At 47.7% G+C, this 25111-nt stretch overlaps 1 protein-coding gene across 1 annotated transcript; it reads right to left on the bottom strand.

The window, feature by feature from the left end:
* Window positions 1-1229: 1229 nt before the first annotated feature.
* Window positions 1230-21858, bottom strand: Arf3 (ADP ribosylation factor 3). The gene is made up of 5 exons (XM_005067195.4): window positions 21659-21858; window positions 7280-7519; window positions 6039-6149; window positions 5707-5831; window positions 1230-5247 (listed from the first exon to the last, which is right to left on the bottom strand). Exons 2-5 carry the CDS (start codon window positions 7425-7427, stop codon window positions 5086-5088), a joined length of 546 nt encoding a protein of 181 aa, XP_005067252.1. The 5' UTR covers window positions 7428-7519; window positions 21659-21858; the 3' UTR covers window positions 1230-5085.
* Between the last annotated feature and the right edge of the window lie 3253 nt (window positions 21859-25111).

Below are 25111 nucleotides of genomic sequence, written 5' to 3'. Positions count from 1 at the left end.
CACGCTCAAGGTTTCCACTTCCTTGGCCCTAACCCTCTCTCCGCACCTTCTCAAGAACTCAGGGTCATTCTTACCCATTCCAGGACCTAGGGTCAGGAAACCCAATTAGAGAAGCATGCAGAGAAGGGAAGTATATGGATTCTGTCATTCTCCAGTAACCAGTGACCTCTCCAAATGCTGGGTTAGAGAGTGAACCAAAGATGGTGCTTAGTGTTCTTGTGACAGCTCACTCCCTGTACTGAGCAGCAGGAGAGGAGGGGCTTCCTCCTCGGCCATTCCCAAGATTTTAAGACTCTAGAGCACCCTGAAGTAGATGTCCAGTCCCTCTGAATACAGTGGTTTAACCCATCTTAAACAAATGCCTAACTAGAGAGAGAGAGAGAGAGCAGTACATTTCTGCTTACTTTCTATTCTACCTGAATGTGTGTGCTTGAACTGGAGGCTAGGTGCAGAAGCCCCCAGAAACTGCAGACACTATACCTCAAGGATAGGAAACACATCCCTGTGAAAGGGACAGTTTTGACTTTCATCCCAGGTAGGCTGATCTAAGCCCATTTCCTCCAAGTTCATTTTGGAAGCTGCCTTTCCCAGATTATTCCGAAGTAGTATCACTTGGATCTGGGTTCTTTGTCAAATTATGACAAACAAGTCATAGAAGGCTATCTGCCTTAAGATACCCAAGCTTACCCTTAGGTTCACTTCCCCTCATTCTGTGTTCCCTCAGAGCTGATAGGTTTGGGCAAAAGTCACAGATGGCTCCTCTAACTCCCTTGAATCACAGGAAAGAACCATCACCCACTTCTCTAAGTTGTTCTGGTGTCACCAGCCTGTCATTAAACTAAATTGCTTTTTAGTATTTACTTTTTTGAGGGGGATAAGACAAACATAGCCCAGGACGGTCTCAAGCTTTCAGAGATCGTCCCACCTCTGCTTCTGGAGTGCTGGGATTACGACGACACCCAGCTTCTATTATTATAGTCTTATGAAAAATTACAGCTGAGACTATAATCCAATACTTGAGGGACAAAGGCAAGAGGATGGTTACAAGTTTGAGATCAGCAAGTCATGCATTGGTGACACACAATTTTAATCCCAGTACTTGAGAGGTAGAGGCAGTTTGGATCTCTGTGAGTGAGTTCGAGGCCAGCCTGGTCTACAGAGCAAGTTCCTGGAGAGCCAGGGGTACACAGGGAAACCCTGTCTCAAAAACCAAAATAAGGAAAAGAAAATGCAGTTCAGAAAGTGATCTATTTATTAATAAATAAACAAAGAACTTGAGAAAGGCATTCCTAACTAAGAGCTGAGGGAGCCTGGAGGAAGGACAGTGAGTAACACTTAAAAACACAGGGCCGGTGAAGGGATGCGTGGCTCAGTGGTTTGGAAGCCAGAGACAGGAGCAAACAGCACTGGTTTTTGAAAAGTGATGAATTGGTGACAGGAGAAAGGCTGAAAGGAAAACTAGCAGGGAAAGAAATGGGGAGGAAACTGCGTATCAATTAAAAATTCATAGTAGCATGTGGCTCTCAAACTCAGTACCGAAGCAAGGGGCAAGAGGGAGGGGCTTCCCCGCTCACCATCCCTTCCCTGTATGTGGAGTCAGACAGTGATGGCAGCAGAGGAAATAAAGTGGAAGAAAAGATGTGTCACCCAGGGCATCTGTGGAGTTTCTGGATGAGGGTTAGCACTGACACGGGAACCCACACAACTCAAACACAGCTAGCTGTACAGGGCACGGCACTGACAAGCAGACCAAGTTTTTATACTGCCCAGATGTTTGCTCTTTGTGCTTACTCCTCAAATCCAGGCTCAGATGGGTGAGAAAACGCCAATCTATGCACAGGGTGGCCATGTTCGGACTACACACACCTAATTTCCAGGGCTGGAAAGATCTAAGACTAGAGGAAGTAAGGGGCTCTCCAAGTTCAGGGCCCTCTAATTGCTTTAGTCCCTGAAGCAGTGGTTCTCACCCTTCCCGATACCATGACCCTTTAACACACTTCCTCATGCTGTGACCCCAACCATAAAATTATTTCACTGCTACTTCATAACTGTAACTTTGCTACTGTTATGAATCATAGTGTACATATTTGATATGTGAGATATCTGCTATTCAGCCCCTGTGAAAGGGTCATTCAACTCCCACAGGGTCTCAACTCATAGGCTGAGAACCACTGCCCTGCAGTCTATCAGCAGGTGGTAAATAGAGCTAGGTTCAGGGCTGAGCCCCTCAGAGTCAGTCAGTCCTAGAGCCCTCACACGCTGGTGCTTGGCTCATTTAGACTTCCTTCTGGGTGTGACGGGAAGGACGACTCACAATCAGTGTTCCCAACAGGCCTAAGTTCCTCCATGACTTCTTCTCCACCCACTGCAGCATGCCCTCCCACCTCTGCAGAGAAGGACAGGGACCAGCATCGGAGCATCCCGCTGCCACACAGCTGCCGCACAGCATGAAGGTCTCCTCCAGGACTGCGTAAGACAAGTTTAATTGCCAACCAGGGTCACAGTCATTGCATTGTCCCACATTTCTGAGCAAGGGTAGAGAAGGTGAGTTATTAAACATACACAGTCTACATTCCAGAGAAAGGAAAAAGAAAAACCCACTTCATAACTGCAGATACCACTATAACATCACAAACTTTGGAGGCGGAGGGAAGGGGGAATCCCCAGAACGCTGGAACTAGGAAGATCAAAAATTAAACCAACTTGAGAAAAGCAGGAAAGGGAGTTTACAGAAATAGAATGGAACTTCCAACCCCCAAAGACCTGTTAGGTGAATGGGAATATAGAAAGTGCCCCCCCCCCGCCAGCCAGAGATGCTACCAAGATGTTACTGCCCCCTGCTGGACTTATCTGGAGCAGCACCATGGCAACATCCAAGGCTGCTTCAGCCTGCTCAGCCTCAGGTTGGTCCTAGGAGGCTGAGAAAAACGAGATGCTAGGGGGGTGGTGGAAGAGTGGAACGAGGCCTGCAATATACAAAACCTATTTGTAACTAGCATCTAAGAAGGGAAGGTCAGAAGGTGTGGCAGAGAAAGAGGTAAAGTCCTCACCAATCATGAAGATAGAAGAGAAAGTCAAGTAGAAGACAAAAACAAGGAAAGAAAACCAGACAGGCAACAATGGTGAAAGAACTGAGAAGGCAAAGCAGAGTTCATAGAGTGGCAACAGAGGTGGGAAAAGCCAGGAAACAGCAAAGAAATTGTGGAGGGTAGTGTCCGGAGAGAGAGTAATCCATTTTAAAATGAAACAGAATTCCCGGCACCCCATGTACACATCACATTCACACTCACACACACACACACACACACACACACACACACACACACACACACACACACACACACACACACACACACACTCAGAGTACACACCCATGTGGCATCTGGGGTTTAGTAACACAGCCCGAGTGCACTGAGCGACACCCCTGGGACCTCTCACAGCTCATCTGCAGGTAAGCTGGGGAACTGACCGCCTGCTGTACACAAAGCTGGCAGGAAGGCTGGCCAGAGTGGAGCTCAGAACAGCCCTGGGAAGGGGTCCCTCAGCCATGCTGGAGAGGGCTCAGGGTCCTGACCTTGGCAGGGAGGTTATGGCCGATGGTTGGGAGCTCAGGGCGCAGCCAGCACACACAGGAGCCCACAAAGCAGCCATAGCTCCACTGCAATGACTGTATCAGGACCCAGGTCAGAGGCTGAGAACAAGTGCCCCTGCAGACCCGCAGCAGCGCCTGAACAACCACAGCAGGATGGAGGTAGGGCCCTGCAGATCACTGTCCCAGCACCAACCACACAGGGTCCCGACTCCTCCACTCCAACCCCCTGGAACTGTCACAAAGTGTGTGAGAGCTGAGGAAAGCTGCCAGGAAGGAGGTGGCGAGTGCAGCAGGGACAGTCTGCGGCCGCCAACAGCAGAAAATCATCTTTTAGCTGGCCCTGCACTAGAAAGGGACTGGAGCATAGGGGTTGATACTGAGGTCTGCTATGTCACCCCCACTCCGTGGCTTCTCGTTACCTCACCTGGTCAGTCCTCAGCAGCCCAGCAGACAACTAGGTGAGAAAATCTGACAAGGACAGAGGGAGCCACCCAGCCCCAAGATCAGAAGACAGAGGAAGGTGCAGCAAGCAGAAGCAGGACTGCTCCATGCCTTACCTTCCAGTAACAAGAACAAGATGGGAAACAGACCCAACTCCACCCTCTGGCGTGCAGGCCCCACTAAGCCACCTCCCTCTGAGCTCCTGGGGAGTAGATCTTATATGGTGGAGGAGGACCAACAGAACACTCCGGACTGATGGAAGTGAGTGGGTTCCTCTCTCTTCCCTACCAACGAGGCAGCGTAGAATGGATCTAACCCTTAGGAACAGTCATCTAGAGATAAATGCCATTTCTTACGATCATAAGGGTGGAGAAGAAATATAAGGAAGACGGTTGCAGTGTCCACCATCTGTCCTGACATCCAGGAACACCACCTGCAGAGAGGAAGGCAATGGGACCCACCCACATTTTCCCCTTTATCTCACCACACAGAAGGGGCAGGTGACAGGCGCCACTGGGCAGTGTCCATCCTGGCTGCAAGCCCTGAGCTGCACTCCACTCCCTCCCCCTCCCTGACCCCACATATATATCTCTCTATACACATATATACAGGCGCACACATGCACGCACACACAGAGAGGCCCGTGCAATTTCATGTAGAATAGGAGGGTGTAGAAGGAAAGGAAGACAGGGAGGAGGGTGGCCAGGGAGACAGGGAAGGGGCTCAGATGCCAAGGGCACAGCAACCAGTGCCAAACAGCAAACAGAGAGAACACCCCACTCTTCCTCCCCATGAAACCATAACAGCCTCATTTGTTTTAAATCCAGTAAATTGGAATGACTTATCATCAGGACAGCGGTTGGGGACTGATCGTGTCAGAGGACAGGGAAGGAGGAAGGGAGGCACAGAGGCAAGGCTCTTTCTGGGCATGTAGACACAATACCCAGGACCTCGACCACACTTTCAAGAGGAAGGATAGGGTAAACTGGGGTAGGGAGACAGCAGGTACGTGTCAGGAGTGGGTGGGGTAGTCAGAGAGGGCTGCCTGGCTCTCACTTCTTGTTTTTGAGCTGATTGGCCAGCCAGTCCAAGCCTTCATACAGCCCGTCCCCGCTGGTAGCACAGGTGGCCTGAATGTACCAATTGCGGTGACGCAGAGAATGCAGCCCCAGCTTGTCTGTGATTTCTGCAGCGTTCATAGCGTTGGGCAAATCCTGCAGTGCAAGAGAGGCACACAGATAACTCAGGGTCTTCCACAGCCTTCTAGAGCACCCATTTACCAAAGGCACACACACGACCACCTTCTCCTTCATCTCAGGATCTGAAGCGACTACTCTAGGCCTAGCAAAGTAGACAGCTATTCCATGAGGTGTGGCAGGGTTATAAATGTGTGAATCACATGGCCAAAGAATCAAGTCTGACAGTGCACAGCAGGGAATATAAAAATACTGAAGAAACATATCTATCACATGAATCCTGAGGACTAAAATGCTGCTCAATACACCTGGGCTTGGGAACAAGGAAGGGGGCATGAGGACACCAACTGCTTGCACACCCCCACTGCCACACTGACAAGAGCAGTCACAGGCCTTCCCACACAACGAACCCCAAGGCTCCATGGTGTCTGCAGTCAGGTTGTTCTCTCCCAAATGAGGAAAAGGGAGACACCTCACCTGTTTGTTTGCAAACACGAGCAGCACGGCATCCCGGAGCTCGTCCTCTGCTAGCATCCTCATCAGCTCCTCTCGGGCCTCATTTACTCGTTCCCGGTCATTGCTGTCAACCACAAATATCAAGCCTAGAGAGGCAGAGAAGAGGACGGGACACGCAGAGATAACAGATGTCTCCTCCCCCATCACCACACCCTCGAAGCACATGTTCCCTTTTCTCCACTGCCAGGAGCTGCATCAGGGCAAGGACTGGCTACCCGGAACTGAGGAAGACAGCCATGCTCCTCACAAACCCAGCAAAGTAATGCCAACCCCAGGAAGTTTATCTGCCATACCTTGGGTGTTCTGGAAGTAGTGTCTCCAGAGGGGTCGAATCTTGTCCTGGCCACCTACGTCCCATACTGTGAAGCTGATATTCTTATATTCCACTGTTTCCACATTAAACCCTTTGGGGGGAAAAATGTCAATGGCCACTGGCCTCAAATACCAGACCTACAAATAGTGACTCAGTGAGTTTACTTCCAGTTCTCTCTTCTCAGCTTTGGACATGACACCAACGACAGAAAGCTTAAGGGATCCTAGGATTGATAATCCTTGACTTGGGTAGCCTCAAAGAAAATCTAAGAGCTGGGAGATGGTTCAGTGGTTAACAGCACTTGTTTTTGCAGAAGACTAGGGTTCAATTCCTAGGACCCACACAGCTTACAACCATCCATAACTCCAGTTCCAGAGGGATCTGATGCTCTCTTCTATCTTCCATGCTGAGCATGCATGCATATGGTACATATACACATATACAGGCAAAACACAAACACAGTCTCTCTCTCTCTGTCTCTCTGTCTGTCTGTCTGTCTGTCTGTCTGTCTGTCTGTCTCTCTCTCTCTCTCTCTCTCTCTCTCTCTCACACACACACACACACACACACACACACACACACACACACACACACACACACGGAAAACCTAAAAAATCAAAAACAATGAGGTCTGATCAGCAGGCTCACAGCAGCCTGGGTAATGGGTAACCAACCCTCTCCCCATTCACTCAGATTCTGGTTCTCTGTTCTATGAAGAAACAACTCTATTCTGTTCCTTGATCACTAAAATGCATCTAAGCTAAGCTGTGGGGCTGAGAGGCAGAGTAAAGAATGAGACACGAGCTACAGTGCTGGAGCCCCAAGCCTCAGGATAATGACCCAAAGTCCCATGTCTGTAGCAAATGTTCTCCCCTGAGCAGGCAGGTATTAACCAAGATCACCACTGAAGATCTAAACCAAAGTAATTCCAGGCCTCTGGCAGGAACATCAAAGCCCTTCACCTGCTTTCCAAACAACACAGAGAACAAACCAACTCTAATGCCTGAGGGCAACTGTTGAGTGCCAGGCTGCGGAAGTTCCCGCATCAGGGAGGGCCAGGGCAGGTGGGCAAACGGCAGCTCCAGCACCTGCTGGTAAGTTAAACAGACACTGTCTCTGAAGCCCACGAAATGTGTGGACTTGCCTGGGAGAATGGGCCAAGTGGGAGATCCATGAGAAGGCCCCCAGCCTCCCTCAGCCCGCAAACAAGCTTGCCCTTACCGATGGTAGGAATGGTGGTGACAATCTCTCCCAGTTTCAGCTTGTACAGGATGGTGGTCTTCCCTGCAGCATCCAGGCCCACCATCAGGATGCGCATCTCCTTCTTCCCAATTAGGCTCTTCAGAAGGTTTCCAAAGATATTGCCCATGATTCCAGTGGATGCTTTCTGAGGTCAATGGGGCCTAGGTCGGGGCAGTGGTAGTCTGGTTTAGCCTGGTCCCTGGTATGGAGAGCTTGATCCTAGACAAAGGAAACCATCATTTGCTTGTAAGGACTTCATATTTGTGGAAATTGCCAAAGGCATAGCTGGAGTTCATTCACTACTGGCTGAGCACCAGGAGGAACTATGAATACTAACTGAGACCCACGCAGCAGGAGACAACCTACTGCGGCAACTCTAGGGCAGCAACTCTAGGGAGGCTGCTTATTTCATCTTTGCGGACTTGCACCTAAAAACCGACAAGGTTCTACCTGGTGATTTCTAAAGTCACCCCAGTTCTGATGCTCTGCTACACCCAAAGCACCACAAACCTGTCTGTGCCTCGCCCTCTGTCAACCTTACTGAGACTTCTGAGAAGACAGGAATGAGGATGGCCCTCTGTGACTGCTGACAAGGCTCAGGCTTGCCAGGTTCCCAAGGTTTAGGCTCTGCTCTAGTCAAGAGCTTGTTCCTTCCCTGCCTCTAACTCTGTAATTCGACCCTTGAAAGAAGCTGAGCCTTGCCCTTAACGGCTTAGCCATCTCTCCAGCCCAAGCTCTGCCACTCTCAACTGCTGTAACTTGTGTCCTGTCCATACAACTGCATACTACACTGGGGGGCGGGGGGGGGGGCTTTGCTCTCTGCAGCCCACCCAGGGAGAGCTGTTGTTCCACAAGGTCACCTGCAATGAGGTGACTCCTTTCTCACCCCTTCAGCCTGTTCTCCACAAAACAGCCAGTGATTTGAGAGTCCAAATCAGGTCACATGGTTCTTCTGTTCAAAATCGTTGGTTGTTTCAAGTTCCCTTTTAGTAAACCCAAAAGCCTTTTCTGTTTGGTGCGACTCAACAGTTAAATGAACTCCTAAGGTCTCTATGAATTCACCCCCAGCTCCAACAAGCCAAATGCTCATGCATAACACACACCTGCCAAGTGGACAAGGAGAGCTGGAAGATGTAAGACACCAACACGCCCATTTCCGCCAGGGCTACCGGCTGAGCTCACCTATGCACTTCTTCCCGTCCCAGGACAGCCACACAACTGTGCATCTGAAACACACGTGCTAGCTAACACCTGCCACCTCACTCAGTCAGGAAGTGGGGAATAAGAATCTTAAGTTCCAAGCCAGTTCACAAGACCATCTCTCAAAACAACCCTCATCCAAACAAACAAAAAACTTTTTTAAAATGTTCTATTGTTTTTATATTTATTCACTTTACCTTAGGTATGAGTATTTTACTTGTATATATATCTGTACCATGTGTGTCCTTGTGCCCACAGCAGGCATCAAATTCCACTGGAGCTATGAGCAGTTGTGATGGGGGCTAGACAGATGGCTTTAATGGTCAAGAGCATTGGCTGGTCTTCCAGAGAACCTGAGTTCAATACCCAAGAGCCACATGATGACTCACAACATCTATATCGGGATCCAATGCTTCTTCTAGCATGTGAACATGTATACAGACATATGTAAAATACATAAACAAATAAATCTCTTTAAAAAAAAGACCAGTTGTGAGCTGCTAAGAAGTGAACCTAGGTCTTCTACAAGAACAAGTACTCAATCCCAGCACTCAGGAGGCAGAGGCAGGCGGATCTCTGTGAGTTCAAGGCCAGCCTGGTCTACAAAGTGAGTTCCAGGACAGCCTCCAAAGCCACAGAGAAACCCTGTCTCGAAAAACCAAAAAAAAAAAAAAAAAAAAAAAAAAAAAGAACAAGTACTCTTGACCACTGAGTCATTTCTCCAGCCACCTTACAATGTTTACTCTAGGGTCTCAGGTGCCCAGGAAGAACTCGATTACAGACGTGCCCCACCACTCAGAAATGCAACCCTGAAACAATCTGAAATGGGGGTTCAGAAGCACCATGTCAGCCAGTTCTCTGTGCCTCAGGAGGCATGTGTCAGCGGCAGCCTATTCATCGATCACCACATGCCAGCTGCTGGCACTCCAGAGAGTCTAGAAACCAGAGACACCCCCAACCCAGAAGGCAAAGAAAGAACCCATTTACAAGGTAAGCATCAAAGTCTGCTGAGGGTTTAGCCACTTTTTCAAAAACGTCTTCAGGCTTATTTTGTTCTGTTTTGTTTTCCCTACTCATCTGTAGCAAATTCCAGACCAATGCATAGATGTCAGATCAGCAGACCCTGGAGACTGAATACAAGGTTGTCCAAAAATAAAAAAGAAACAATGAGTGCAATAGAGCTTTTCATCTTCAGACAGCTCCAGACATCCACTAATGAGCCAGGTGTGTCTCTCCCAAGGGTTCCCAGATCAGCCCTGCCTCTGACCCATGAAACTCATACCCCAGAGACAGGGCTTGGCTCAACTTTAGGGTTCAGCCTCAGCCATGTTGCCCACTAATCAGCCTTGCCACTTTCCTGCCCCAACTTATTCAGTCAGGTCTAGGACTCTTGTGCATTCCTAGGTGAGTGCAGGAAGGGGCGGAGGTGACAGGGACACTTGTCCAGCTGCTAAGACCAGGTCATGGCAACCGTGCCAACCTCAGGCAGATGGACTTCTGGTACTATGACCTCCATAGAAAACCTCCAAGTCTGGTGTTCAAGCAAAGAGGTAATATTTGTTGAGGGTCTGTTATCAGGCTCTGGCTGAAAGCTTAACTTATGTCATGCATTTCCCACTGCCCTTCATGACCAGACTAGTACCAACTAAATGATGACAGTGAGAATCGCAGCTAGAAAAGAAAACTGGCTGCCAACACCTGGTTCAGAGCCTGTAATTGTAATAACCCTTTGCTCTGCTTCTCTGCTCAACTGTCAGTCTGAGTTACAACTCAGAGTTAGCCCTAAACTGAGCAATGGAGATTCTTGCCTCTACTCCAAGCCCTGTAAAAATGAAGCAGGACAGCATGGGAAAAGAGCAGCTAACTGTGACACTGGCTTCTATGCCACAGCATGCCCTTCAAAGGTTCCCAAAAGATGCAAGCTTCTCATGCAGCCTGTATTACCTTGTGAAGTTTGCTTTCTTATAAATTAGCACAGTCACCTCCTCAATTAAGATGTAACACCCTCTGCAAGAGCTATATCCTTTACTTAATAGGGCCTGTCTTCACTCCCATGACTAGATCACTATGGATGTTCTGCCGTGCATAATGACTTGAGTCTCAACTAGAGATAGCCCTGGATCACTTCTTCTGTTCAGTAAGATTGGTATCTATGATTTGATCAAATGTGCTGTCAAACTGGGCATGGTGGTATATACCTGTGGTTCCAACACTTAAGACTCAGAGGCAAAAGGGTCAGAAGTTCAAGGCCACCCATAGCTACCAATCAAGTTTGTTGCCAGTCTGGGCTACAGGGGTCCTGGGGGGGGGGGTGATCACCAAGAATGAACCCCCTACCAAAGCAACATCCACTACATTTCCATGTTCAGTGCCTATTGTCATTGTCACTATATGCCCAGACTGGAGGGGACATTAATGGCAATGGATCCAAGGTGATGGACAAGTCACAAGAGACACAATGCTGCCTGCTAACCTTCTCCTCCCAAAGCTAGCCCACACCTCTTTCGAAGGCCCTGGAAGACAGGAAGATAAGGTACCCAGAAGAGAAGAAGGAAAGCAGATGATGGCAAGGGCAGAAATAACCTAGAGGAAATTAGGGTACTAAACAGACCCGGCACAGAAAGCTGGAGGCGCTGCAGATGCCAATGGAAATGTGTGCATTAAAAAAAAAAAAAAAAGTTAGCCAAGCAGTGGTGGTGTAGCAGTCGGAGGCAGAGGCAGGTGATACCTGAGTTCAAGACCAGCTTGGTCTACAAAACAAGTTCCAAGACTGCCTGAGCTGTTACACAGAGAAACCCTGTCTAGATAAAACCGAAAGAAAAAAAATTAAGTTAAAAAATTATATGGGGCCAGGTGGTGGTGGCGCATGCCTTTAATCTCAGCACTTGGAGGCAGAGGCAGGAGAAACTCTGTGAGTTCGAGACCAGCCTGGTCTACAAGAGCTAGTTCCAGGACAGCCTCCAAAACAATACAGAGAAACCCTGTCTCAACCCCCCAAAAAAATTATATGGGGGGGCCTGGAGAAATGACTCAGTGGTTAAGAGCACTGGCTGCTCTTCCAGAACCCACATGGCAGCTCACAACTATCTGTAACTCCTGTTCTAGGGGATCCAATACCCTCACAGACATTAACACAGGCAAACACCAATGCACACAAAAAATAATTTTTAAAAATTAAATATATATATGTATATATTTTAGATTTTGTGGTTCTAGTTTTTTTTAGATTTTGTAGTTTGCCTGCATGTGTGCATGTACACCATGCACATGCCTGGTGCCCAAGGAAGCCAGAAGAGGCATCAGATCCCCTGGAACTGGCATTACTGATGGTTGTGAGCCACCATGTGGGAGATGAGAACCAAACCCTGGTCCTCTACAAGAGCAACCCATGGCTGGGCAGAAGCAGGTGAACTCTGTGAGTTCGAGACCAGCCTGGTCTACGAGAGCTAGTTTCAGGACAGCCTCCAGAAACACAGAACCCTGCCTCCAGAAACAAACAAAAAAGGCAACCCATGCTCTTAACTACCACTTCTCCAGCCTGTGTACACATTTTTATTTCTAGCGCAGGCAGATCTCTGTGAGTTTGGGGCCTACCTAGACAAACCCTGTTTTGAAAATCCAAAAGGAAAAGAAAGTGGGGTTCTAGAGCAAAACTGGTGAAATTTCCTTCATTAATATGCAAAAGAAGGTCTAGTTAAGTATCTTATAGCTTCTAAGCACTTTTCTGAGCAGTCGGTTTATGACTCCCTTTTAGCATAACTGGAAGCTTTCCTAGCATTCCAAAAGAGAGGCTGGCTTCTTTGACTTTTTCCATCCCTCTCTGCTTATGTGCCTTCCCCCACATACACAAATAAATGTTAATTTGAGAGGAGGCTTTTGAGGCAGGGTTTCTCTGAGTAGCTTTTCCTGTCCTGAACTTGCTCTGTAGACCAGGCTGGCCTAAAGTCATGCGCCACCTCCACCCGGCCCAGAGGACAAGTGATTCTTTTCTTCCATTACATGGGTCCCAGGGCTCACTCAGGTTGTCAGGTCTGGTGGCAAGCACCTTTACCTGATGAGCTGTCTCACTTTTATATTTTTTTAAAGAAACTTTTTTTTGAAGATTTATTTATCTATTATGTATACTGTATTCTGCTTGCATATCAAAAGAGGACACCAGATCTCATTATAGATAGTTGTGAGCCACCATGTGGTTGCTGGGAATTGAACTTAGGACCTCTGGAAGAGCAGTCAGTGCTCTTAACCTCTGAGCCATCTCTCCAACCCCCCACTTTTATATTGGTCAGTTTGTGAGCTGACACACGCTTTCATCATCTCTGAAGAAGGAAACTCAAAGAACCACCTCCAGCTGGGCGGTGGTGGCACACGCCTTTAATTGCAGCACTCGGGAGGCAGAGGCAGGCGGATCTCTGTGAGTTTGAGGTCAGCCTGATCTACAGAGCGAGTTCCAGGACAGCCTCCAAGCAATACAGAGAAACCCTGTCTCGAAAAACCAAAAAATAAATAAATAAAATAAAGAAAGAAAGAAAAGAAAAAAAGAACCACCTCCATCAGACTGGCCTGTAGACAGGTCTGTGGGACATCGTGTAGACTGATGACGGATGTGAGAGGCCCCAACCCACTGTAGGCAACCTACTCTGGGAAGGTGGTCCTGGGTCATATAAAAGGCTGAGCAAGCCATGGGAGCAAATAAACAGCTCCCCTCATGACCTCTGTCTGTATCATCTCCAATTCCCTTCATGATAAACCACAAGTGGTAAGATGAAATACACGCTTCTCTCCAAGTTGCTTTTTGTCATGGCTTTTATTACAGCAACATAAAGGAAGACAACATTCTACTTACTGTATAACTTTATTTTTATTTTTTTATTTTTTTGGTTTTTGGAGACAGGGTTTCTCTGTGGTTTTGGAGGCTGTCCTGGAACTAGCTCTTGTAGACCAGGCTGGTCTCGAACTCACAGAGATCTGTCTGCCTCTGCCTCCCAAGTGCTGGGATTAAAGGTATGCACCACCACTGCCCAGTTGTATTTGTAATTTTTTACTCTACCTCATGGAAGGTAGTAGCTGCTCCGCCCCCCCCCCCCCAGGATTTCTGTATTGCTTTGGAGCCTGTCCTGGAATTTGCTCTGTAGACCAGGCTGGCCTCAAACTCTGCCTCAAGAGTGCCAGGACTAAAGGTGTATGCCACCAACATCTGGCTAGTAGATGCCTTTTATATCTGGCTTATTTTAATCATATTTCTTACAATTTTAATAAACCTGGGATACATGAGATCCTCTCAAAAAAAATTCAGCTGCGTGTGGTGGTACCACCATGAATTTAAAAGTATGGCCTAAAAAATGAGGGGGGGGGTGTGGAAGTTGTAGTGTGACCCTGTGAGTCTAATATATAGAGTTCCAGGTCAGCCTGGACTACAGTGAGACCCTGTCTAAAAAACACTAGGGAACTCCTCTCTGAGAAGCCCACACCCCATGCTGACATGTGTCTTACTTTCTGTTGAGTGCCTCAACCCTTTGTGTTCAAACCTATGTTAAAATCTTTATTAGATTGTATGAGACAGTCAATAATGGCCCTGGTGTAACATCCCAAACCCAAACCGTGTTCTGGAGTAGTGGTTGTGCTTGTGTTCAGGCCAGAGTTAAAAACAAGATAATACAGAATCCTGGAGAAGGCTCCAGTACAAAGATATCTAAAAGAGGCCACACCAAACAAGGATGGACCCCTAACCACCATCTGATGGAGGCTCATATTTCTAGGCAAGAGTTTAGGTTTTCTCAAATTCAACCCTCAAGTGAAAACTCAGTATATAAGCATACATGGTCAAGGACCAAATATGATCCTAGCACTCAGGAGGGAAAATCAGGCAGACCCATTTGGGTTCTAGACCCATGCATGCCCTTGCCAAAAAGAATGAATGATCTAGTCAAATACTAAGACCAAATGAAAACCACTTACCTTTTTTATCCAACACCCTCAGGCACTGTCCTGATCAAAGCTTTTCAGCCTGTCCTATTCTTTTGCATTTTGGGGGGGTTTTAATTAAAAACAATTTTTTAAAAAGCTGGTTATGGGTGGCACCTGCCTTATGTGTGTGGTGTTTTGCTGTATGCATGCCTGTGCACCTTGAGCATGTCTGGAACCTACAAGTTACCAGGTACCAGGACAATTGAGAGTTGCCATGTGGATACTGGGAACCAAACCTGGATCCTCTAGAAGAGCAGTCAGGCTCTTAATGGTAAGCCATTTTACCAACCCCTTGCTTTATTTCTTACAATGTGAACAGCTTACAACTCCTCCAAGTCCAGGCATTTTACGACTACTCATATCTCCAGATATGGATAGCCAAAACACTGCACATTCCTCATTATAAAAATCACTGGAACTGTAATAGTAACCTTGGGTACTAGTGGAAAGCCTCAATAAAGACAATATGGCTCCTGGTGCAGGTCAAGACGGGGTTCACAGTGAACAGGTCAAACAGAAAGCCAGAATCTGGACAAGGCCAGCTACAGCAGCACCTAAGGGGGACTAAGAATGACTCAAGTGGCCGGGCATTGGTGGCGCATGCCTTTAATCCCAGCACGTGGGAGGCAGAGGCATGTGGATCTCCTGTGAGTTCAAGACCAGCCTGGTCTACAGAGCAAGTTCCAGAGCAGGTTACAAAACAATACAGAGAAACCCTGTCTTGAAAAACCAAAAAAAAAAAAAAAAAAAGAATGAATCAAGTGGTTGAGAGCACTGGCTGCTCTTCCAGAGGACACAGGTCCAATTCCCTGCACCAACATACCAACATGGTGATTTACAGTCATGTGTTAACTCCAGTCCCAGGAGATCAGATACTTTCTCCTGACTTGCACATGTACTGCAGACATGTGGTGCAGACACAGGCAGCCAAACACTGACACACTATAATATTTTAATTTTTTTCTTTTTAAAGAGTCTAAAGAAACAGAAAAATGTGGTTTATTCATGGTTGTCTGTTTCACTTTCCAGAGATAAGGCTTTACAAAGTGCCTCTGACGCATTCCAGGTCAGCTGGAGACACCAATCACAAAGCCAATGGGTACCTAGAACCTGTAGACCCAGAGCTCAGGTTTCCAGCTGCTGTCCTAGGGTTCCTGCACTGATTATGAACTCTCCTAGCTCCGCAGGGGCTACACCACAGACTTTCTGTCCTGGCACAAAGCACTAAGGCTGACCTGGAGCTAGTGACTGAAACGCTTTCTGAAATGGTCCCACTCAGGATGACAAAACATTTGTAGCATCAAGACAGAAAGTAATCCACTTGTGACCCCCAGTCTTCCTCCTAAATGTGGCAAACTAGAGATGTAGTTTCCATGTTCTCAGAGCCCTAGTGTTCCTTGGGTGGGACCAAGAGGTTGCGCCAAGACACCAGGCATGATGTCTACCTGTCATCATAGCACACAGGAGCCAGAATCAGGCCACTGTGGTCTACATAACAAATTTAGGGCAGTCTGGAATGCAGGCAATCCTCTCAAAAAGGGGGGTGGGTAGAGATGGCTCAGCAGGTAAAAACACTTACTACCAAATCTGAAAACCTAAATTCAATCCCCAGGGTGCACACCATGGAAGGAGAAAAAGGGCAAGTTGTCAACTGACTTACACACACGCACATATGCGCTTTGCAGAGGACCCAAGTTTGGTTCCCAGCATCCACGTGGTGGCTCACAGCCATCCATAACTCCAGCTCCAAGGGATGTGATACCATCATCTGACCACAGGTACCAGGCACCACACACAGTGCACATACATACATGCAAGCAAAACACTCATATGAATAAAAATAAATGTTTTAACATAACTTTTTTTTTAAAGCTGCCTGGGAAGAAACCACAGACAACAGTTCTAGTTGTTTGCACTCTAGATATCTCCAAACCCACCCACTTTTCTCAATAAGACATTCTATGTATTAGATTTTAAGGTTTTACTTAGGGTGAAGTCTGAATGTTTCATTAAAAAAAATTACAGGAAGAGAACATAGCTCAGTCGGTAGAGTGCTTGCTTGGCATGCACAAGGCCAAGGGTTCAGTCACTATCACTGAATAAACCAGGGGAGGCTATGCACACCTGCAATCCCAACACTAAGTGGTGGGGGGCAGAAGGATCATTAGTTCAAAGACAGCCAAGGCTACTTGGCTAGTTTATGAGGCTAGTCTAGGCAACATAAGACGCCACACACACACACACACACAAATTTTTCAACAGAAAACAAATGCTCTTGCATCCTAAATCCATTTTAAATGTAAGCATTCACAATTAACACTCACACATAAAGTAATAAAAGGGTATGCCAGGCTCTTACCAGCAATGAGAGAGATAAAAGCCACCAGGAGACCCTGAACACTCAGGCATGTGACCCTTCTTGAGAAATGAGTTGATAATAGGGGGTCCTTCCAGTCTTAAGCCACTCCCTTCTAGTTTACATGGTGCAATAGATCCTTTCTAGAAATCCATAACAAAATTATAGTACATTGCCAGGCAGTTGGTGACACACGCCTTGAAGAAATGGCTCAGCTGTTAAGAGCACTGGCTACTCAATTCCCAGCATCCACGTTAGCTCACACCTGTCTGTAACTCCAATGCACATAAAATAAAAATAAATAATTAAAAAACAAAAACAAAACAGGGTCTCACTATGTAATTCAGACTGGCCTTAAGCTCAGAGATCCATCTGCCTCTGCCTCCAGTGCTGGGACTCGAGGGTGTCGCCATGCCCAAGGAAGCCTTCACTTTTTGAAACTCTTTCCAAATGTTTGCAACTCTTTCTGTTATAGAAGCATATCAATAGTTCCCTACCCCAATTCACCACAGATCTCCCAATGGAGAAAGTATGATGGAGAACTACAGATATCATAATCTCTGAACCTTAATAAAACATATTGTGAAAGATACACTCGGAGATGAACATTCTTAAAAAGGCAAAACAAAACGAAACATAGTCAACAGGGACCCTAAGTTACCAGAAAACCAACCTTAAATTCTACCAAGATGTTCAATCACCTCCAAGCCAGTGGCCTTCACTTTTCAGAGTTGTTCCATTTTTAGACAGGGTCTCATTTCATTTTACCCCAGGCTGGCCTCAAACACAGTGCATAGCTGAAAATGATCCTCAAGTTTCTTATACATAACTATGTCATGGGTTCAGGTGTTTTGCTTGCATGTATGTCTATGCAGCACCTGTGTAGCTGGTGCCTGCAGAAGCCAGAGAGGGCTCGAGTTATAGATGGCTTCAAGCTAACATATGAATGCTGGATGTCAAATCCAGGTCCTCTGGAAGAACTCTTAACCACTGAGCCATCTTTCCAGCCACAACCTTTAACTTCTGATCCTCCTGCCTCTGACCTCCCAAAGGTGTGCGGCACTATACCTATGTGGCGGCAGAATATGAGGCTCATGTGTACCAAGTCACTGCACCAACTGAGCTACATCACTAACCCTGTCTTTAAAAGACTGAATTGTATGGGTATTCGTGGTTTGAATGCATGTACAAGCAAGCACCATGTACCTGCCTGGTGCCCACAGAGGCAGAAGACATTGGATACCCTGGATCTGAAGTTGAGGACAGTTTTGGGTGGGTGCTAGGAACCAAATTTGGATCCTTCTTCGAGAGCAAGTGCTCTTTTTTTTTTTTAAAGATTTATTTATTATGTACACAGCATTCTCCTTGCATATATGCCTGCAGGCCAGACAGGGCACCAGATCTCATTACAGATGGTTATGAGCCACCAAGTGGTTGCTGGGAATTGAACTCAGGACCTCTGGAAGAACAGTCAGTGCTCTTAACCTCTGAGCCATCTCTCCAGTCCCCGAGAGCAAGTGCTCTTAACTGATTAACCATCTCTGTGGCGCCACCCTTTTTTAAAATTAAATTACATGTGTGTATGTGTGCGTGCAGTGCCCAGGAGATCAGAAGAGGCTGTTGGATCTTCTGGAGCTGAGATTACAGGTGCTGTGAGTTCCTGATATGGATGCTAGGAACTGAACTCCAGTCCTCCAGATGAGCAGAAAGCAATAAGTCAACTCCTCTGGGATCCCCCTTTTTCCCTTTTTGAATTTTCAAGACAAGGTTTCTCTCTGCATAACATCCCTGGCTGTCCTGGCCTCAAACTCCCAAGATCTGCCTGGTCTGCCTCCTGAGTGCTGGGATTTAAGGTATGTACCACTACCTGACCCTCTTTTTCTTATTTAAACAAGGTCGCATGTGGCCTCTAATTCCTGATGTTATAACTCCTAATCATCTTGTCTCTACCTCCTAAGTACTAGGATTACATCTATGCCTTACTTATCACACCCAGCTATAGAGTGGCTTTTCTTTAAAGGAATTGTTTTTCTTTTAATACCATTTTTGTCTGGAGGTCAGAGAGTAGCTTTGTAATTACCAGTTCTCTCCTTCCACCATGTGGGTCTAAGGCAGGAGCTGCGAATCCAACTCAAGTCTTCAAGTTTGATGGCGAGAGCTTTTACCCATGGAACCACCTCACCAGGCAGGCCTACAGTGACTTTTCTAACAATCACCCATGCCTTTCCATCCAAGATGACAGTTCTGGGCCTCTGCTTGCTGCACTTCAGCAGCAAGACCTAGCTCAACAAGCTGATACTGATAAAAGAAACTCCACCACTTGTAAGACACCACAAAATGTCACTGTAACAATGTCCCTCCTCAGAGGCACCAAGCTGCTCTTTGTGAACTTCCTCTTTTTAAGGCAGCCCCGAGTGTTTGTATCATCACTGTTATGATGCTATTATTAATAGCCGATGACACGTGTTAGTGAATGTCTTGCACAATACTCAGTTCTTTTATCTCATTTAGCATGACACCCCTGCTGGGTAGCTGCTACCATTACCCTCTTTACACACAAGGAAAATGAAGCTGGGAACAATAATTTTACCACATGTATACAATAAAACAGCATAGACGGGAGATGAAACCCACCCCATTTTGTCTGATCATAGAGCCCACCTTTAATTTTATATTATTCTGTCTCTAAGAACACCTTTAACTAAAATGGTGAAAGGAGCCAAACACAATGGTACATGCCGACTCTCAGGCCTCTTGGTATCTACCTCCAAAGTTGTATGAGAAAGCAGATTCACACTTCGTTACCTCAGCTTTAACAGACCTGGTTTTAAAGAAGTTTCTCGTTCTAACCGAAAGAGATTGCCTCTGTCCTATAACCCCACTTCCTTTCATCATAAATACTGAAAAGGAAGCAGATGAACACACACTACAATATCGCCCTAAATACCTGACAAGACTTCTTAATTGCTCATCTATCTCCAAATATGTCAGGTTTTTTGTTTGTTTTGCTTTGTTGGCATAGTCTTGCTATGCAACCCGGACTGGCCTCAACCTCTGCCCACCTGCTGCATCATCTCCCAGTGCCGAGGTCTCCTCCAGCGCCACACCTGGCCTTCCATCCCTTCTCCTCAAACTACAGCTAGAAACTTTGCAGATTCTATACACTCCTATCCCTATGCTCATCTTACAAAAGAGTTTAAACCCAGCATGTCTCAAAAAAGGAAGTAGGGGTCTATTGTGGGGACTCACACTGTAACCTCAGCACTCAAGAGACAGAGGCAAGCAGCTGTGAGTTTGAAGCCATCAAGGGAACTACCCAGAGAGACCTTGTCTCAAAAAAGAAAAGAAAAAGGAAGGAGGAAGGGAGGGGGAGAAAGGAAGGAAAATTGCCTGTGCAAGATGGCAGGAGACTGAATGTGACACATGGAAGCCTTCCTTCGCCAGCTGTCTCCAAGGTCAATGATAATGATTCATTCTGTGCAAAGATGAACTTAAGTGAATCGAGCCTTTCTTAAAACGGGCTTTAAACAATTTATTCAAACAGGACCAAAGCACAAAAGACCACTCTGGCCACCACTTGTCCTGACAAGTGGAGACACTACCCCCAAACAGGCCTAAGACAAAATGGCAGCAAAGAGTCTCCATCTATTTGACTGGGGACAGAGATGCAGGTATGCAGAGACTAGTTTCTCTCCTGTTGCAATGAGTCAAGCAATCAGACTCCGGCAGCAGATCTCCTCTCAATAAAACTTTCATGCCATAGACCAAGGGTGACCCAATCCAACGGCTGTAGAGACAGGTTTTACATTACCTTTCTCCTCACCCTCATGACCTCACTATTTTCTTCTCATTCCTGACCACATTCTCCTCCACCAGGCCCAGAGACCAGCAGTAACAGAACCCCAAAACGGAACAAGTCTCTCCAAAAGAGAGTCACCACTTAACTAATCAAGTGGTCCGTTTTAATAGGGAACTTTCCCTCCCACCTCCCCCTTCCTTCAAAGGACTGGCGTAAGCAATGGCTTCATTTTCTGTTCCGGGAATCCTGGTACTTCCTAGAGAAAGAAAGCGGATTGGAAGACACAAACTCAGGGCCAGTGACAAGATGCTCCCTCCTCCGGTGAGACCGCCCCCGCTACGCCTGGGGGAGGAAGGCCCCACCTCTCTCCTCCGAGCTAGCTCAGGTCCCCCTCCCCCTTCTCCAGCCTCCACTCCACCCTCTCCCCACCTGCTGCCCTCTTCCCAACCTGCACTTCCCAACACCCCAAAGCAGGGAGCAACCTCCATGAGAAAGAACAGTGCGCAGCGGTGCCCCAGCAGCAGGCCCTGATACTAAACCCCAGTCCCCAAGCCTCACGATGGGTGAGGGAGAATATAACCACAGCAAGGCTTTTCTTTGGTCCCCCCACAGCTCAGGCGGGGGAGACAGAGAGAGGGAGGGTTAAAAAAAAAAAGGCAGCATTCCTCATAGCTCATAGCCCTTTAACAGAAGAAAAAGAGCCAAACAGCCACACCGCCCCCGCATCACCTCCCACCAGTCAACTCGCCTCCCCCTCAACCCCAAGCCTCGCAAGCTCCACCTCTGCAGCCCAGGTCGCCCCCTCCTCGGGCGAGGCGGAGGACAAACCCGCGTGCGCCCCCACCCGCCCCCGCCCCCACCCCGGCTCGGCGTCCTTCAGCTGCGGGGGCAGGAGTGGCGCTGGGGACCCCCGCCCCAGCACCTCGCCAGGCAGTGCTGGCCCGACCGGCAGGGGGGGGCCTCGGGATCCTCGGCTCGCACCCCGACCCAGCCAGCCTCTTCCTTGGCCCGGACCCGCCTTCCCTCTCCAGCTCCGAACCTGTTCCTGCTCCCGGCGCCGCGGCTGCCACCGCCACCTCCGCCCCCGCAGGTTCCGCTTGGCTCTCGGGCCGCTGCCTCCTGCTCCCCGAGCCGACCGTGGCGGCAACGCTGGTCCGCTGGCCCGCTCCCCGGCTCCCCTCCTTCCTTCCCTCCACCTAGCACCGGAAGCCGCGACGGCGACAGGAGATGTGCGGCGAGCCCCCACCCCCAGTTCGGGATACTTCCCACCTCCACGATCGCGCGAGAAGTGCGCGGTAGCGAGCGGCAGTTCTCGCGAGACCTATCACCATGGCAGCAGCTGCAGCAAAAAGCGGTCGGGTGCTGAAGCAGAGCCTGGTGTGGGGGCTGAAAGAGGCTGAGTGTGGAGATGCGGCTGTTGTGTGGGGACCCAGGTGAGGCTCCCGAGCTCCGGGGCCTGGCCTAGAATTGAGGGCTGAGACCATATTTGGGCTGCGCTGGAAGCTGGACCTGAACAAGGGAGTGTCTGGGGGTTCTCAGGCAGAGCCTGCAGTGGAGTACAGTTCCGAAAACCTTTATTGACACCTGCCCCTACTCCAGTCTGTATGTTAGTAAACACGCAGCACCCTACCTGCTGCTGCTGCTCACAGATCCCTAAGGATGGTTTCTCTGGGATCTGAATCAAGAGAGCGTTTCTCATACTGGAAGAGGGGAGAGAATGATGCCTTTGAGATACTAGAGGAAACATCTAGAATCTGGGTCGTCTAGGAGGTTGAAAGGGCAGAAATGTAATTACCCAGAAGTGGGTCTGATGAAGTCTCTGGATGAGTACCCTAGGAAAGAGCACCAATGTTCTTTCCTTCCTTTACACCCACTTTTCTTTAAAACGTGATGGAGACACTGCTTGAGACTAGCTAGAAGCTATATTAGAAGCTGCACCTAGAGAGGCCCTCACTAGTAAAACTGAACACCACATTCTTTAAATGCATGTCGTATAAGGGAACACAGCTTTTCCCTAGAGCTTGACCCAAAATCATTGCTCTTATCTTCTTCCAAGAAATAAGCTGGCCAAGTGATGGCCCCAGCACTCAGGAGGCAGAGGCAAATGGATCTCTGTGAGTTCGAGGCCAGCCTGGTCTACAGAAAGAGATCTAGGACAGCAAAAACTACACAGAGAAATGCTGTCTCAAAACAAACACACACACACACACAGAGGAAAAAACAAACTAAGAGAGTCATTGCAAGAAGAGGGAACCTCCATTAAGAAAATGACTCCATCAGACTTGCCTATGGGCAAACATGTGGACTACTTTCTTTGATCTGAGGGGGCCTTGCTTGCTCACTGTGAGAGGAACCACCCGAGCAGGTGGTTCTGAGCTGTCTGAGAAATCAGGCTGAGCAAGCCATGGGGAGCAAGCCTATGGGCACCCCTCCTTCACGGCCTCTACTTTAGTTCCTGCCTCCAGGTTCCCACCCTGAGTCCCTGCCAGATTCAGTGATGGAATCTGCAGTCTGTGAAACGAAATCAACCCTTTCCTCCTCTAGGTGCTTTTGGGCATAGTATTTTGTAACAGCAAAATAAACCCTAACCAAGACAGAAACGGACGATAAGAGTGAGATAATTGCTGTCACAGACCTGACCATGTGTTTTGGGGGAGGATTGTGGTGGCATTTGAACTCCGGGCTGGAAAAGCCATTGCTCACTAAGAGCTTAGTGGGCTGTTGCGGGAACTTAACAGATAATGCTGAAAGCAGTGCAGACAAAGGAGGCTTGTGAACTTACAGGGAGAAGATTGAGAGTCCCTTAAAGATTTTATGCTTGATATTTTTAATTAAGAACCAGTGGTGGTGCCTGCCTTTAATCCCAGCACTTGGGAGGTAAGACAAGCAGATCTCTGAGTTTGAGGCCAGCCTGGTCTACGGAGTGAGTTCCAGGACAGCAAGGGCTACACAGAGAGACCCTGTCTTACGGAGAAGAGGGGAACAGCATCACTAAGTTGAAATCTACTAGTAAGTGTTTTCTCAAGGTCAACAGGAATCTGAGGCCCAGGGGGCTAAGACTGTACCTCACACTGTTAGCTGGATTTGGTAACATGTGAGACTCTCCGGTCGGTACTGGTCTTGAAGACGGAAAGGAGTCATAGAGAGTAGCTAAGTCTTGGCGTCTTGGCATTGTGAGAGGTCATCGGTGAAGGTTTAACCTTCACTGCAGAAGAAGCCCCAGGATTGAAGGACTCATTGAAGTTGAGGCTTGGCACCATGTGGCAGGATTAGAGAGTCCCTAAAAAAAGTCCAAGAAAAGCTGTGGGTGAAGCCCCATTGCAGCAGAGACCTCAACATTTTGGAGGTGCCAGTACCATGGGACAACTTCCAAGGACAGAGTAACAGGGAAATGGAGCTAGTCTGAGTCCAGGAGACAAGCCAGCAAAGTTGGAGAAATGGAGCTCCTTGGGGCCCAGAGAGTGGGGTCCTAGTCATCAAGCACTGAACTCTCTACAGTGTTGGACTTTGGTTTTGCATTGATCTGTTTGTAATTGCCCTGGTTTTTCCTTTTTGAAGTATACAAAAGTATGTAACTCAGAGACTTCAGAGTTTTCCAGAGATTTGGGGTACTTAACTTTAAAAGAGACTTTGAACAGTTTCTTTTTTTTTTGGTTTTTTTTTTTTTTTGGTTTTTTTTTTTTTTGGTTTTTCGAGACAGGGTTTCTCTGTGGCTTTGGAGGCTGTCCTGGAACTCGCTCTGTAGACCAGGCTGGCCTCGAACTCACAGAGATCCCCCTGCCTCTGCCTCCCGAGTGCTGGGATTAAAGGCGTGCGCCACCAACGCCCGGCGAGACTTTGAACAGTTTTAAAGATACTGGATTTTTAAAAAATGTTTGAATTTTTAACAAGTGTGGAAAATTACATTAGAATGTTTTATATTGTTACATTAATATTAACATGCCATATTAGAGGCAACTGAGGAAGGAAAGCTTCTAGTTGAGTATTGTATTTATGTGTCAGATTGACAAGGGTACAGTACATTGATACTAACATGCCATATGGGGGCAAGTGAGAAAGGAAAGGTTCTAGTTGGATAAAGTATTTATGTGTCAAGTTGACAAAGGGTCAGTTGTACTAGCTAGTTTGATGTCAACTTTATACACAATACAATCCTTTGGAAGAGGGAACCACATTTGAGAAGATGCCCCCATCAGATTGGCCTGTGGGCAAGCCTGCAGGACACTTCTCTTGATTGATGATTGATGTAGGAGAGCCCAGATCACTGTGGGCAGTGCCACCCCTGAATTACATAAGAAAGGTAAGGGCTGGAGAGATGATTAGGAGGTTAAGGGCACTGTCTGCTTGAGGACCCACATTGGATTCCCAGCACCCACACAGTGGTTAACAACCGTCTGTAACTCCAGTCCCAGGGAATCCCATGACCTCTTCTGGACTCAAGGGTCACTTGTACGCATGCGGTACAGAGACATATATGTTTAGCTCAGTGGTA

The sequence above is a fragment of the Mesocricetus auratus genome, unplaced genomic scaffold (genome assembly GCF_017639785.1).
Source record: "Mesocricetus auratus isolate SY011 unplaced genomic scaffold, BCM_Maur_2.0 Super-Scaffold_100010, whole genome shotgun sequence".
NCBI lineage: Eukaryota > Metazoa > Chordata > Mammalia > Rodentia > Cricetidae > Mesocricetus > Mesocricetus auratus.
This window is presented reverse-complemented; position numbering and strand designations above follow the sequence as displayed.

Excerpts from the sequence above, each read along its gene's own strand:
- Arf3 (XM_005067195.4), bottom strand. The coding sequence starts at position 7,427 with ATGGGCAATATCTTTGGAAACCTTCTGAAGAGCCTAATTGGGAAGAAG. Across the intron at positions 6,150-7,279 it reads CACCACCATTCCTACCATCG|GGTTTAATGTGGAAACAGTG; the intron begins GTAAGGGCAAGC and ends TTCCCCCCAAAG. Across the intron at positions 5,248-5,706 it reads TCGTGTTTGCAAACAAACAG|GATTTGCCCAACGCTATGAA; the intron begins GTGAGGTGTCTC and ends CTTGCACTGCAG.